We start from the raw sequence: 15,830 nt of genomic DNA on the forward strand, positions 1-15,830 counted from the left end.
CAAGCTGATTTTGATGCTTAGGAGGAAAATAAGGCAGTAGAAAGTTCCAAATAATTTATTTCTAAGGTGGTTTTACTCCTTCACTGCTAAGACTGATAGTTCATACCGATAACTCCTCCCTTTTGCCTCCTGTTGAAAAATAAGTTCAAAATCTAGGAGAGTACTTCCTGAGAACAGATTTTACATGCATCAAAAACCAGTGTTCGTGTAAACAGTATTATGGAATCATTACCTCAATTGATTGAGTTTCAGGATTGGTGTAATATAAGTTTTTTGATATCCAATCTAAGGCCAGGCTCATGGAAGACCCCAACCTAGATAGAGAAACCAACACTGTCCTGTTGGTGCCATCTGTCTTCACTCTGTGAATTTCACCCTGGAAAGAAAGATAAAGAGAAGTGAGCTGTTTCAAGGCCACAGTTTCTATACAGAGGCACTTTCTTCACTGTGGCTACTGCCAGCTGCCATGTTTCTTGAACACTCACATTTGGAGACAAGGCAAAGGTATAGCGCCTTTGGGTGGGCTCATCGTGTATAATGCTAACATCAGCAATACTTTGAAAACAGTGATTTTTAAGTGTGTCCAAGGACTGTTCAAGTCTCATCATTTAGGCTGCCTCTGAGATTAGCTACAGAGATCCATTTCTTAACTACCACAGGCTAGAGTCATAAAAATAACCCAAGTCATAGGTGAAAATCAGGAGGCCAAAATAGCCATAAAAGCCCATTTTATTTACATAGAGGTGAGAAGCATCAAACATAAAGATCTACCCTCTAAAGATCTTGATGGTCTTGATCTAAAGATCTTCTCCTCTAAAGGGTGAGTTCCCATAGGAAGGGAACTGAAGGAGTATTCTTCTTATCCTGGAGGCAAAGATGCTGATGAAGACCCCAGCATCAAACGTTTTGCTGGAATTTCCTCAAGGAACTATTGCTTTTTGTCTTGAGTTATGATCATTTTTATGATCGTCTGATATCTTCTACTAGGTTAATCTTCCCAAGAGCAAGCCTTGTTACTTCTTCTTGGTGTGTATTTTATAGCAGGAAGTCATTAGTTTAGTGCAGAGCAAAGAGCAGGCACTTAATACTTGCTGGATGAATAAATAATATCCAATGGATTAAATATGCTTATTATCTGACTGCTCCAGGCCAGCCTCCTATGTACATCATTCACTGAATCAAAATAAACTTAGTGGTACTATATGTTAATTAACTGAATTTAAATCAAATAAATTTTTTTTTTAAAAAACTGAGTGGTAAATTAATTTATTTCTGAACCATTTCCCTTTTATCTACCCAACAAATGTTTGCTTGTAAGAAGGCATCAGTGCAGGCAGACTTTTCCAAGAATGTTATATACTTTCAATGTTATTCAAAACTTACTGGATTCTCAACCCAATAGATGAACTGCTCTGAGTCATCAAACTCAACATCATAACCGTTCATCACCCCTGCTATGGGGACCATAGCATCGTTGCTCTTCACTTCAGGATTAAGGGAGATTCCAAAAATTATACTGTGTCTCACGGTTATTAAGAAAGGCTGATCATCTGTGAAAACAGCAGAATACTGATCAAAATTATATCCCACTATTCCCAGACATGTAAAGTAATGGAAGGCAGTGGACTGTTATCATCTCCTAGAATAAAATGCCCTTGCAGCTTTGCAGCAGTAAATATCATACATGATACACATTTCATCAGACAACCCAGGCCTTGGATTGGGTGTTTCAGCAGGTTGCCCAGGCACCAGTCCTCCAATTCTACATATAGTGCTCCTGGACTTCCCCAAGGCAGATCGGTATTTACCTTACTCTTCGTGAATCCCTTGCTTACATGGATAAAGCATCTGCTTTTATTAAGCATCACAGGGTACACACAGACAAACCTAATACCCAATAACTCAAGAAAAGGATTTTGAAAAAAAGTGAAAGAAAACAGATGGACTATTACTGCTGAATGGCAAGTTATTAGTTTTAATATTACCAAGTGTAACTTAGTGTTTATTAGAGACTTTACTAAATAAATCCAATGTATTATCTCTAGAAATGTTCTCTGATCAACAGCTGTCTTCTGCTGTTCATTGTAACTCCCAAAAAGCTGTGACTATGTCTAATTTACTCACTGTTATGTCCCTAAACCTGGCATGTAATAGTTGCCAAGTAAGTATCTGCTAACCAAATGAACGAACACATAAATGAATAAATAGACGGAAGCATAAATGAATATGTGAATAGTATCTTCTGTACATTGCAACTTAAACATCCTCACAGTATCTTATTCAAACTAATAGTTCACTTTATCTCCTTAACAGGAAGTATTTTTTTCAAAGATAATCTTTATCCCAACTGTAGTCCTTTTAGCAAAAAAAAAATCTAAATCGATAAAATTCAAGAGTGGGGTTTTATTTACGATTATTTCAGAAAAGGAAAATTGCAACTTGAGTTTTGTGCTAGGAAGACATCTACATGAGCATATCACATATTAAGTAAAATTAAAATGATTAATCACTGCATAATTTTCATCTGCTAAAAGTGATGTTTTCATTATCTTAATAATCTGGAAAGCTTTAGATCTTCAAAGGGATTATTTTGGCTCTTTACTTATTTTAACACCTCCTTAGTTTTTCCTTGTCCTGGCATTCCTTTTACTAAAAATAACTTAGCATTTATTAACATAGTAGGCATTTGAAATAATATTGTAACTATTAACGCTGTATATTTTACAGCTACTATATACAGCTTTAGTCTTTCCCAATAAACCTGCAAAGTTGTTTTCAACCGAGGCCAATGCAACTTGCAGGGGCTAATGTGAGTTTAACTCATAAGCCTGTCCTCTCTCAACTGCTCCACATTGCCTCTCTTCTGAACAAAAGCAAAAGGTAAAATAATCGCCCGTTTATTGAGAATATGTGCCACATACTAGGCCCCAAATATTATTTCACTTAATTTATCTCCCTAAAGCCTCATAACCCTGTTTGTTAGGTCATAACCCTTCCTCACCCCCCAACTTTAAATGAGGCACAAAGAAATTAAGCAATTTAAACGAAGTCACTCAGTCAGATCCTCCAACTCCAGAACTTATTATGTTCTTAATCACTACTCTGCACAAAGTGCAGACCGGGTACTAGTTATTGAGTATCAAATTATCACTCACTTCATTTAACTGCAGTAATATACTGAGAGAGCTGTATTAGGAGTTCCGACGTACCTTGAAATTATAATGAGATACCTAATTATTTATTCATTATACTTTATAAGTGCTCATTTGTTCTGTAAAACCAAGAAATATTCCCCAATATCACAGGGGAAATTTTAAATTTTACTTACTCAGAACTTAATACTGCTCTTTTAAACGTATAATTTTCCTTTTGTTTAACTGGAGGAATTTTCAACCAAAGCACTGTTTAGGGCCTAAAAACTGCATTTCTCATCCATCAAACATGGGCCTTCTTGATTCCTCTAAGCAGCTCCTCTCTAGCCCTACCCAGATCTACTCCTCTGGCCACTATTCCTTCACAGGGCTGTGTCTCAGGCCCTTTATCTGATGGTTGTTGGTGGATTTGAGAGGGCTGACCACTTGGGAATATTTATGGGCAATCCACCAGAGAGGGGAGTGTCATTCAAAAAGTGTCAGAAAGTGTGAGAGCCAAGGTGAAGGATGATGCCAGGGAAGAGCTAGACAGGACTGACTGACAATTCAGACAAGTGGCATGGGGTGGGGGGGTGTGAAAAGTACTCAGTGGGAAAGAAAAAAGGGGAGTGATTTTATGATATTACACAGCTATAAAGAAGCAAATGGGTTAAAAGTACAGGACTGAAGAAGGAGCAAAAAAGGTTACTGGAGGGCTTGTCATTCACTCAGCATTTACTGAGTGCTGCCGTGTGCAACAGGCAATAAGCATCTATGAGGTAGAGACTAAATCCTCAAGGAACTTAGAGTCTACTAAACAAGGGTAAGTACATGGACCCTTATGATTTCCAATGATAATGGCCATGAAGAAATATGCAGAGAAGTACCTGGGCTTGGGCTTGGATGGAAAGGACTTCAGGAGGAAGTAACATTTAAGCCATCCTAGGACAGCATGTCTCAGTATTTTGTGTTTGTTTGTTTTTTAAGATTTTTATTTATTTGAGAGAGAGTGAGTGAGCACGAGAAGGTGGAGAGACGGAGGGAGACGCAGGGAGGGAGAAGTGGGCTCCCTGCTTAGCAGGAGAACCTGGTGCAGGGCTCAATCCTGGAATCCCAGGATCATGACCTGAGCCGAAGGCAGACACTCAACCGACTAAGACACCCAGGTGCACATGTCTGTCTTTTGAAATAAAAAATCATTTCTTCATTTTTATTCTTTATGTCATGATCCCATTATGATTAGTATTAGCAGAGCAGAGAAGCAGAGACAGCAGTCAGAAACAGGAAATTGATGATGTAATTGGAAATTGGTGATGTAATTGAAAAACAACATTTATTTCTCCCTAACCAGGTCCTCCTTAACTCAGACCTTGCACTAACTGATCAGCACCTGCAAACTTTCCAACAGTGTGTGCAGACAGTGTTTTCTTCTTATGTTGCACATAATCACTGAAATAACTTCCCTGTCGTCCTTCAGTCTGAGCCAGAAACCTCTTTCGGATTTCAGGTTGCTTATTGTAGAGGATGCTGGGGAGATGTTTTGGTTTGCTTTTTGTTTATTTTTTTGTTTTTGCCATTGCAGAGAACATATTTTCTAAAGAATCTATTTCATGCAGAGAAACTTCTCAGTCTTTAATTTTATAACATAAAATCAGGAAAAAATAGAAATACATCGTAATTCCCTTACCGAACTGTAACCACTATTGGTGTTCATGTCTGTTGTCTTCCAGAACTTTTTACTATTTTTTTAAGATTTTATTTATTTTATTTAGAGAAAGAGAAGAGGGGCGCCTGGGTGGCTCAGTGGGTTAAGCCGCTGCCTTCGGCTCGGGTCATGATCTCGGGGTCCTGGGATTGAGTCCCACATCAGGCTCTCTGCTCGGCGGCGAGCCTGCTTCCCTCTCTCTCTCTCTGCCTGCCTCTCTGTCTACTTGTGATCTCTCTCTGTCAAATAAATAAATAAAATCTTTAAAAAAAAAAAATAGAGAAAGAGAAGAGCACACGCTGGGGGGGGGGGTGGAGCAGAGGGAAAGGGAGAGAGAGAGAATCTCAAGCAGAGTTCATGCTGAGTGTGGAACCTGATGTAGGGCCCAATCCCACAACTCCGAGATCCTGACGGGAGTTGAAATCAAGAGTCAGACGCCAAACCGACTGAGCCACCCAGGCGCTCCTTCCAGACCTTTTTAATGCATATTTTTTTTCCTATGGCCAATACTGAACAGTGTCTGCTTTTTCACTTAACCTCATTCCATAAGCACTTCCAAAGATATTCTAGATACTTAGTAAATAATATTTTAAAAGTTATTTAACCTGTAAATCAAGAAAAATGTTTTTATCTATAAATGTTTACAAGTCTTCTAAGCTTATTATTAAAAAAAAAATGTGGAACTCCTTTTTAGTTAACATATATTGGCATTAAATTACTGAACTAGTGCTCAGAAATCACTTGAGAAATACCAAAAAAATTCCACCTCAGTAAAGTCAGCCCATGGAAAACAACTAGTGGAATTATTTAAGAAACAACAAAAGCTACTATTTAGATATCAATCACCATCAGATAGTAATACTGATTACACCAATCCCTAATGCACAGTTCAACAATCTTTGTGGGGTGAAAGAATGCTTTGTATCCAAAATGTCTACAGCCCAGTTTAATCTTCTGCTGAAAGACTCAGAGGACACACTAAATTGAACAATGTCAACAAGGATTAGGTGCATAATAAGTCTCTGGAGAAAAACAGCAAATGCCAATCCCTTTGTAAGCATTACCAATAATTAAAATCTTTCATCATGAAAGTATCATTGCAAAATATTATATCCTGATGGAATTCGATTTTCAGTAAGCCTACATCTGCAAAATCTGTAAACACCATTAACTTCCTGGACTCAGCATGAATTTTCCACTTGAAAACTAACTTCCCTCTAGACTAGGATTCTACTTTCTCTCAGTTTAAAAATTTTTTATCATTAAATATTTAATGTCTTTGCAACCATTTCTGTCAGTACCAAAACACATTCACTCCTCTGAGAAATGAAAAGAACTGGAACTTAGAATAACTCTCTAGATTTTTAAGCAAAAAGTGAATGATTTTTTTAAAGTCTTTATTATATATCTAGTACATACTCCAGCAGAAATCTCTTTGGTGGATTGACTCTATCTTTCCCTTTTGTTCTTACTCCCTAAAGTACTTTAGTATAATTCTCCACATACATTTCTAAAAATATCTAGAGTGAAACAAAGATTAAATTGCTCCAAGAGTTGCTTACAGTCTATCACACAAAGAAAATTTTCATTTTTAAAATACCAGATATTAATTACTGAAATTGGTATTAGAAGACCCACACTGAAACACTCCTCACTGACTATTGTAACAATAAAAACAAGATAAGGAACTTGAAAAATAAAGCCATACACAAGTGTCAAGAATTTTTACTTCTTGGCGGACCTGGGTGGCTCAGTGGGTTAAGCCTCTGCCTGTGGCTCAGATCATGATCTAGGGTCCCAGGATCAAGCCCTACAGTGGGCTCTCTGCTCAGCAGGGAGCCTGCTTCCCCCTCTCTCTCTGCCTGCCTCTCTGCCTACTTGTGATCTCTGTCAAATAAACAAATAGAATTTTTTAAAAAAATTTTACTTCTTAAGCATAGAATCTAGAACTTCCTATTTTCACAGCTTGCCTAACTGTGACCAGGTAAGACAAAATATGAGGTTCAAGATTGCTGAAGCATATGCGCACATCATGAGATTCACAGAGAAACTGTATTACAGCTGAGGTGCTCACGTCAATCACCCCAGAGAGCACGGACTCCGGATACTCGCTGCATCAGTGGAAACACAGACCACGTTCCATTATCAAGTGGCTTAGCACTGACACCGCTTTGTTGTGCTATGGTGGGCTCCCCTTTCAGGCATACTGTACCTTTCAAGCAAGTCACAGAATCATGAGAAAGACTCCAACCCGAAGGACAAGCACAGGAATAGAAGTGTGGCCGCTGTGAGGAAAGCAGGCATAGATGACTGCAGGAGGAAAAAGCACATGAATTTTCACCTGTAACAGAAAAAGGAAAGACGAAAACACTGGTGAATGGAAGACCTCTCACATTAAGTGTGCAGAATGAATGGATAAAGGAAATGTGGTACACACACACACTATTAATATCATTCAGCCATAAACAAGAAGAAACTCTTGCTGTTTGCAACAACACAGATGGACCTTGAAAGTATTACATGAAGTGAAATCAGACAGAAAGACAAATACTACATGATCTCACTGGTATGTGAAATTTAAGAAAAACCAAATTCACAGAGACAACAGACTGGCGGTTGCCAGATACACGACACGGAGTAGGCGGTGGGAAAAAATGGGTGAAGGTGGTCAAAAGTAAAAACTTCCAATTACAAAGATCAGTAAGTCCTAGGATATAATGTACAGTATGATGACTATAGTTAACAATGCTGATTTATCTATTTTAAAGTAGTTAAGAGGGTAAATCTTAAAAATTCTCATCATACAACACAAAAATTTTGTAACTTCATATAACTGGGGACATTTGCTAAACTTATTGTCATGATCATTTCATAATATATACAGATATCAAATCATATTGTAAATCTAAAAATACAACCTCGTATGTCAAATTTCTCTCAATTAAAATAAATGGATACATTTTAAAATGTGCACACAGTCATGTTGTTACTGTCCTCCCAGAGACCTCCAGTGGAGATATAGTACATTAAGTTACCCCTGTTGGTTTGGGTTTTTTTACCCCCAAACTACTTTACTCTTCCCTAGCATTACGCTTTCAACACAAAATTGGTAAGAGGAACAAGAGGGGGGAATGACTTGCCCAAGGTCACAGACCAATCCTGTGTATAACCAGATTATGAACAAACAGCCACTGAATAGCCCAGAGCTTATTAATAGAAACATGATGCCAAATAATATGTGTCTCTTTGCCTGAGCTAAAAGAGATCTTTTTACATTAAATGAAACTGACATGAACGTTCACTTTGTGACCTTGACATTTACCCACTGTCGTCCAAGTTTTGGTTAGATAGTCATCTTTTATTCTTCTATTGATGACATCTTTGTGTGTCTCTGCTTTTTAAAAATAAGGGATCCATGGGGCGCCTGGGTGGCTCAGCGGGTTAAGCCTCTGCCTTCAGCTCAGGTCATGATCCCAAGGTCCTGGGATCGAGCCCCACGTGGGGTTCTCTGCTCTGCAGGGAGCCTGCTTCCCCCTCTCTCTCTGCCTGCCTCTCTGCCTACTTGTGATCTCTGTCTGTCAAATAAATAAATTCTTAAAAAAAAAAAAAAATAAGGGATCCTGTGTGCATCCCCAACTCACAGGATGTTCTCTGGGTCTTTTATGTCATTACATATACTGCATTAGATTCATTCACTCAAAACATGTTCACTATGTTTGAAACACCATTCTGAGCACTGAGAACACTGTAAACATAGAGCAGATATTCTAACAAAGGAGACAGAACTAAACTCATAAATGATGTGATTTCAAGATGTATAGGTGAAGAGCAGAAGAATTACGAGAGAGGTAAGCTATTTTGAATGTAGGGCAGCCAAGGGCCACCGAAGAGTATTTGAAAGAATCCAAAATGACACTGAAGGGGCAACTCAAGCAGAAGTCTGGAAGAAGGGTGTTCCAGGCAGTAGAAAGAACTGGTAGAAAAGTTCAGAGTAGGAAGCAGCCTGGTATGCTTCGGGACCAAAATGAAGTCCAGCGCGGCAAGAGTAAATGGAAGAAAGACAAGGAAGAAAAAGGGCCAGATTCTGAGACATGATGAGAAAGTACTACAAGGAGGGTTTCTTGTTTGTTTTTTTAAGAGAGATTAAGTGAGGATTAAGCGACTTATCCCTCTTCCCACCAGAAAGAACACTACCAATGCCAAATGTTTAAGTCACCCAGCCATGCACACCCTACACTTAGGATGACTTGGGGAAGCTGCAGCATGGAACGTTCACCCGCTGCCATAATAAACAAGTCCTAAGAATCAGCTGCTTTAAACCACAGAGCGGTAGCAAGAAAAGGATCTAAGAGACTATCTGGTCTGTGTTCCAGTTGTCAGCCAAGGAAATGGGGATTCTGAGACCGTCCCAAAGACAGAAGCCAACTGCTGAATAAAAGGACACAATTTCAATATGCTGTTGTTACACACAAGATTTTTGTCTACCACGGTAAATAAAAGTAATGGAAAGGTTAGGACTGGAGTGGTTGGTAAAGAGGAAAGGAAAACGTATTGCCCAAACAAACAGGTCTGCAACACTGTACACTCAGCATTCCCTGCACACATGTTTTCCAAGGTAGTCCCAGGCATGTGTCTCTGTACCACTTACCCTCTGGTTGTTTCACAGGATGGACTGCAACAACCCCAAGGGGCTGCTGAATACTACGAATTATGACTGACTGGTTCCCACCATGCCACTTATTGGCTTGAACAACCTGGTAAGTTGAGCGGTCAGTCCAGTACACGGAATCTTCGAAGAGAGTAAGGGCATAGGGATGTCGCAGAATCTGTGAAGCCAAAAAGAACAATGAGACTTTGCCCAGAAATAAAAAACAAGGTGACTAATATACAAAAGGAAAAGGGCATCTGTCCAAGAAGATGGTTTCCTTTAGCATTTAATTATTTCATAAAGACATGGGGAAGCCATTGTGCAAGAGACATAAAAAAATGCACTGTTTGACCTATATATATCCCACTATCACCCAAAACTGTTTCACCTGTGTGTTTCATTTAGTCTTCCTTTTTACTCTGGTAATTACTCTGGGCATCCATTTTACGAACAAAAGCAACACTTTAGTCCAGAAAGTAAGATGACCCCCTACTCCCAAGCCTCAGCCCCCAGCCCACTATCACCACTGTTTAGCCAGTGCTATCTCTGCCAGTCACAGATTCACATAAATCTGATAGTAGATACCTATTCTCTGAAGGTAGGGAGGCCCTGCCAGGGTCCCTTAAAGCCACAGAACTATCAACAATGACAACTGTATTTTTTTTATTACTTTTTTAGACTTATTTATTTTAGAGACAGGAAGAGCATGATCAGGGGAAGGGACAGAGGGAAAGGGGAGAGAGAAACCCAAACAGACTCATGCTGAGCATAGACTCTGATGTGGCCTTGATCTCAGGACCCTGAGATCATGACCTGAGTTGAATCAAGAGTCAGACTTTAATTGTCTAAGCCACTCAGGCACCCCAACAATGACAATTTTAAATCGAAGTCAGGAATAGCTCTTTGGTTAAAATACATGTTTTCTGTATTTTCCCATTTAACTTGTGAAAGTAAATTCACTGGAATTTTCTGAATAAAAACTGATTAACGTACAGAATTGTCTAATCAATAAGTTGTCCACCTGAATCCAATATAGCATTGTATAACAGTTATACTCCAATCATATCCAATGAAAGATATCAAATATGTAACAGGCTATGATTTAATTGAGGAATTTAAATATGAAATCATTAAGTTTTGCTTAACACACTTATCTAAACCATAGAAGCAACAGATCAGCATCTACAGATCAACTAAATCGCACAAACGATTAATCCTTTCTGGACACGGCACTATCTGACCATGAACTGGAATAAAAATATTTATTTTCTGTTGGTAAGAAAAGATGGATTGGCTCTCACTCCGGTTGACAGTCCCTGGATTGACCCGGTAATGTCTAAGACACAATCACTCATTTCTTAGTTTTCTTATTACTGTATGTGCTTTCAAATAAGCTACTCTTAATGGGTTCAGTTTAGTCTTCCTCTATACCAACTTACCAAATCACTGGCTATCACCTGCCTCCGATGCTGTCCATTATAATCACAATAGTCTATGTAATCAAGATAGGAATCCATAAAGTAGAGCAGTCTGTTGGGGTAGTCAATAGTTATGCCACTGGGCCAGAAAATCTTGTCCTGGACAATGACAGTGCGCAGACTGCCATCCATGCTGGCTCGCTCGATACGAGGGTGGTGGCCCCAATCAGACCAGAACATCAAATGGTCACTGCAAAAAGAAATTTGTTACCAAGTCGAAAGGATGTATTTCGACCTGGGAAATAACTGCCACTTTAAGTAAGACAACAACATCTTTATGTGCTGCTTAAAACAAATCATCTCCAGTTCAGAAAGTCTGTACAGAGTGTATTATTTCCTCTGAGTGTCCCCAAGTAAAACTGTAATCATAATGCACTCATAAGCCACCTGGGTGTTCCTAAAATGTTCATAAAACATGCAGAACGTTATGACAATGAAACGTCTCAATGTCTATTCATGTTTCTCTATAATCCGCAAATAGCTGATCTAGAAACATCCATCTGGCCTTGTTTATCTACCCTGTCATTTTTTAAGATAAGAGAGTCACTTGTTCATCATCAGAGATCCATCTTAAATTGCACTGGTGTGTAATACTTTAAAATACCTAGGAAGTCAGGATTGCCATCGAGTATCATCTACCTAACTCACGATTCTACAGAAGAGAATCTAAGTTAGAGAATCTGAAGTAAATTCAAGGAAGGAAGCCATCCAAGGTTTCAAAGCACATGGGAGAATTTCTCCTTCCCTTTGTTTGACCAGCAGGCAAACACTTTCCTCCCCACATGACCTAAAAGGGAACTCTAATAACATAAAACTTAAGCAGGAAAATCTTGCTTTTTGTTGTTGCTGTTGTGTAACAATAAGATATCAAAGTTACAAACTGGCCCATCTATGGGATACCATTATGTGCATTCATTGGAGACCTAATTATATAATTCTATAATAATCAGTTCAATAATTGTATTACCAAGCTAATGAATCCATGTGTTCTTCAAGTGAACAACCAATTGCTCTTATGTATTTTATGAAGACGACTAAACAGATAAAAGGAAGAATACCAATTAACCTCCGGGTGGTTACCATTTCTCCCATCCAAGTACTAACCAGGCCCGACCCTGCTTAGCTTTCGAGATCAGACGAGATCGGGCGCGTTCAGGATGATATGGCCGTAGACAGTGGTTACCATTTCTACAGAGATGTTTAAACAAGGTTTCATTTCAAATGTTGAGGTATGCATGTATCAGCCACATCAGGTTACTACTATTTTCCCCTCACAATCATGTCACAGCAATATCATTAAAAAAAAAGAAAAAAAAAAGCCTTACCTAATTCTGGGATCTAATGCTAGGCCCCTTGGATTTGATACATTCTTACTAATCAGCACGGTCCTGTGGCTACCATCCAGTTTAGATACTTCAATTGTCTCCAGAGCATAATCTGTCCAGTAAAGATTGCGACCTACCCAATCTACCACAATACTTTCAGTCATAGTGATACCACTGTTAAGTATCTAAAGACAAAAATGAATACAAAGTGAATTCTAAAGATAATTAATAAATACAAACATTGAAATAATATGAAAATCTACAATAAGACAACTAAACTCCTATGACTGCTTATGACGATGAGAAAATTTTATCTTCCAGGTAGCTAACCACCAAATCAACAGTAGGGCTTTCCAAGAAAAATATAATACATTTTGTAGCATTGAATACTCTAGGATACTTCTACCGCTTAAACCTTCTGCATTTACTTATTTTTAAGATTTTATTTACTTGATAGACAGAGATCACAAGTAGGCAGAGAAAGAGGAGGAAGCAGGCTCCCCACCAAGCAGGGAGCCCGATGTGGGGCTCGATCCCAGGACCCTGAGATCATGACCTGAGCCGAAGGCAGAGGCTTAACCCACTGAGCCACCCAGGTGCCCCAACCTTCTGCACTTACACAAAAGCTCTATCCATTCGCTAAACTGGCAAATCTCTGAAACTTTATAATGTTCACATGCAAAAATAATCTCTTTATTGATTAAATGGCAACAATTACAAAATAAAGCCCTACGGGGCTGAGAAAGTGTTAAGTGTTACCATCAAGTGTTAAGAAACTGAAACTGTGGGAGATGGATCGAGAAACATAACCATATTAAAACTAAGGAAAAGCAACCCCTAACTCCCACATATTTTCCTTTGTTCTCATCCACTATGGGGGAAAAAATTGTTAAGTCTCAGGATCATGTGACCTGGAATTCAGAATCACAGATCTGCCTTCAGAGGCCACATTCTTTTCTAAAATACCTGTATGTATTGGGAGTTATGAACATCCAGGCCTTCTGGGTGTAATGCAGCCCAGAGGGGAATACCCAGGATGAGGTAGGACCTGTTCTCCTGGGTGAGTAAGAATAATAGACCCAAGACAGGGGGACTAGTCAGGCTTAAGATCAGCAGAAATGTACTTACTACTCTTCTGTCTGTTCCATTTTGAAACGCACTCCAAATTTTACCCTGACTTCCGTCAGACCAAAAGACACGACCACTGACTGAATCAAAATCAAGAGCTACAATGTGAGAACCATTCCGGACAAGTGAATAGATACTGTGAACCTGGGAGGTGATATTGTCAGCAATAATCTGGTTCCGACTTGCCACAAGCAACAACAGGCTTTCAGATCCTGTCCAAGAAGAAGATGCAAAATGTCAATGAATGTGGGAAAAATCACAATTAAAACACCTCTTAGGGTATTATGCTTAGCAAAATAAGTCATCGGAGAAAGACAACTATCAGATGATCTCCCTGATATGAGGAACTTGAGAGGCAATGTGGGGGGCCTGGGGGGTAGGAAAAGAATAAACGAAACAAGATGGGATCAGGAGGGAGACAAACCGTAAGAGACTCTTAATCTCACAAAACAAACTGAGGGTGACCAGGGGGAGGGAGGTAGGGAGAGGGTGATGGGGTTATGGACACTGGGGAGGGTATGTGCTATGGTGAGTGCTGTGAAGTGTGTAAACCCGGCGATTCACAGACCTGTACCCCTGGGGCTAATAATACATTTGATGTTTATAAAAAATTAAAAATTTTTTTAAAAAACCTCTTAAATATTTGATGCAATACTTTTGATAACAGAAGGAAGATTTAACTCCAAACTATCGTACTAGGAAAAACAAAGAGAAGTCCCTATAAAAATAATTTATTCATTTCATGTTTATCTTAATAGCTGATTTTCACGAGTATTTAATATAAGCTTTTTCCAAAATAGCTTTCTTCCTTGCATTATACTGCAATGTTTGTCTCACTATCAATCTGGAACTATCCTTGCACTTTTCCAGTTAGTATTTGTTATTTTTGTACTTACTTTTGAATGTTATCTTCCTTCCTAGAATGCAGGCTTCCTAACAACAGGAATTAATTCTTAAATATTTTTGTTTTGCCTGAGGCACTGAGCTGTGGCAGAGACTTTTAATTATCTCTCAATATCCCTTCTCCATTTCCTTTTTGGTAATAATTGATGCCAAGTTTTAGCAGGGCACACAGCCGTTACCCCTAACTTTATCCCCTGGACTGTCTACCATCCACACTCCTACTTGAAAAAGAAAGGAACCATCTATTTTTTCTTACCCTTCTTTATTTGGTCACTTTTGAAGCAGTCAAATCAATAGCTTCACACATACTATAATCACTTTCACATCATAGAAACTGAATTAAATTGACTCAATTTGACTCAAATTGACTCAAGCATTATATAAAGATTAACTTAAATGTGATATAGAAATCATTTTTAAATACTACAAAAACCATTGATAGTATTTTAAATAATAGAAAATCACCCACCTACTTATGTTTAAACTTCTATTTTCCAAAATATGCCAAGACCTTTATGAATACTAACTTATTTAATCCTCATAATAAACTGAGGTTTAAGGAGGTTACATCACCCATCCAAGATTCAAGTCCATTTGACTCCAACACTGTCAAACGCCTGCACAAAACATTTGATCTTAAATCCTGGAGTGTGCTAGTTATACTGGCTGGAGTTAGTTTACTTTCAAGTTCAGTCATTACCTGTAATTTTGCAAGTCCTTCTGTCAGTGTCTAATGTGTATGCATCATCACACCAGCACCGGAAAGAACCTCTCATATTGAAACAATGCTGGCTACAAAAGCCTGGGACATCACATTCATCTATGTCTTCGCAGGTCTTAGAATCGTTGGCAAGAAGGTATCCTGATGGACACAGGCACTGAGCCCCAAAGGGGCCCTGAATACACTGATGAGTACAACCACCATTGGAATCTGAGCAGCTATCCTGGTCTAGAATAAAGAGAATCACAAAGGAGAAAAGTCAGGAAGGAATCTTTGCTTTTTTGGTTTCGTCTGTTGTAACATTTGTCATATAGCCTGCTGGCACCTTCAACATAATACCCAGGAAGAACTAAGAGAAGCACTCACTTGGGTAAGTCCCATAGGCTCATCAGTATCTGCTCTAATTTGCTCAAGGACTTGTGCTTCACAATCACTGGACTTAAACCATTTTCTTCACTATACTCTCTATTGTAACTCCATTTAGTTCAATGAGAGAAACTTGGGAAAATCTTGCTGGCATCAAGAAACACAACTGTCATCGATAAAGCATGCAAAGAGACCTAAATTACTTCCCACTTGCTTCCTGACATTCTTCTACCTACAGAGAAATGGAAGGTAAGACTTTGACATTCAAGAGCAAGGGCTCAAAGCTTTATGAAAGTGAATAAATGGAAAAGGGAAGCAGCTGGAACACTAGAGGGCACAGATCCACCAGCACGCTACCACTGCTTCCTTTCCGGGCCAAAACAGCAATGCCTGAAGCCACCCAAAGTCAGTCTTATGCCTGGGAT

General features: G+C 38.9%; 1 protein-coding gene across 3 annotated transcripts in view; it reads right to left on the bottom strand.

Moving 5' to 3' along the window:
* LRP2 (LDL receptor related protein 2) overlaps positions 1-15,830 on the bottom strand; it is a 209,281-nt gene that overhangs the window by 88,657 nt on the left and 104,794 nt on the right. For all 3 annotated transcript variants that reach the window (XM_046019204.1, XM_046019203.1, XM_046019202.1), the window contains exons 26-33: positions 15,019-15,267; positions 13,416-13,627; positions 12,288-12,472; positions 10,924-11,152; positions 9,485-9,662; positions 7,049-7,177; positions 1,384-1,550; positions 233-376 (exon numbers count right to left, since the gene is read on the bottom strand). In XM_046019204.1, the coding sequence (XP_045875160.1) occupies positions 233-376; positions 1,384-1,550; positions 7,049-7,177; positions 9,485-9,662; positions 10,924-11,152; positions 12,288-12,472; positions 13,416-13,627; positions 15,019-15,267 (1,493 nt within the window). The remainder of the gene's footprint in view (positions 1-232; positions 377-1,383; positions 1,551-7,048; positions 7,178-9,484; positions 9,663-10,923; positions 11,153-12,287; positions 12,473-13,415; positions 13,628-15,018; positions 15,268-15,830) is intronic.

Source organism: Meles meles, chromosome 9 (genome assembly GCF_922984935.1).
Source record: "Meles meles chromosome 9, mMelMel3.1 paternal haplotype, whole genome shotgun sequence".
NCBI lineage: Eukaryota > Metazoa > Chordata > Mammalia > Carnivora > Mustelidae > Meles > Meles meles.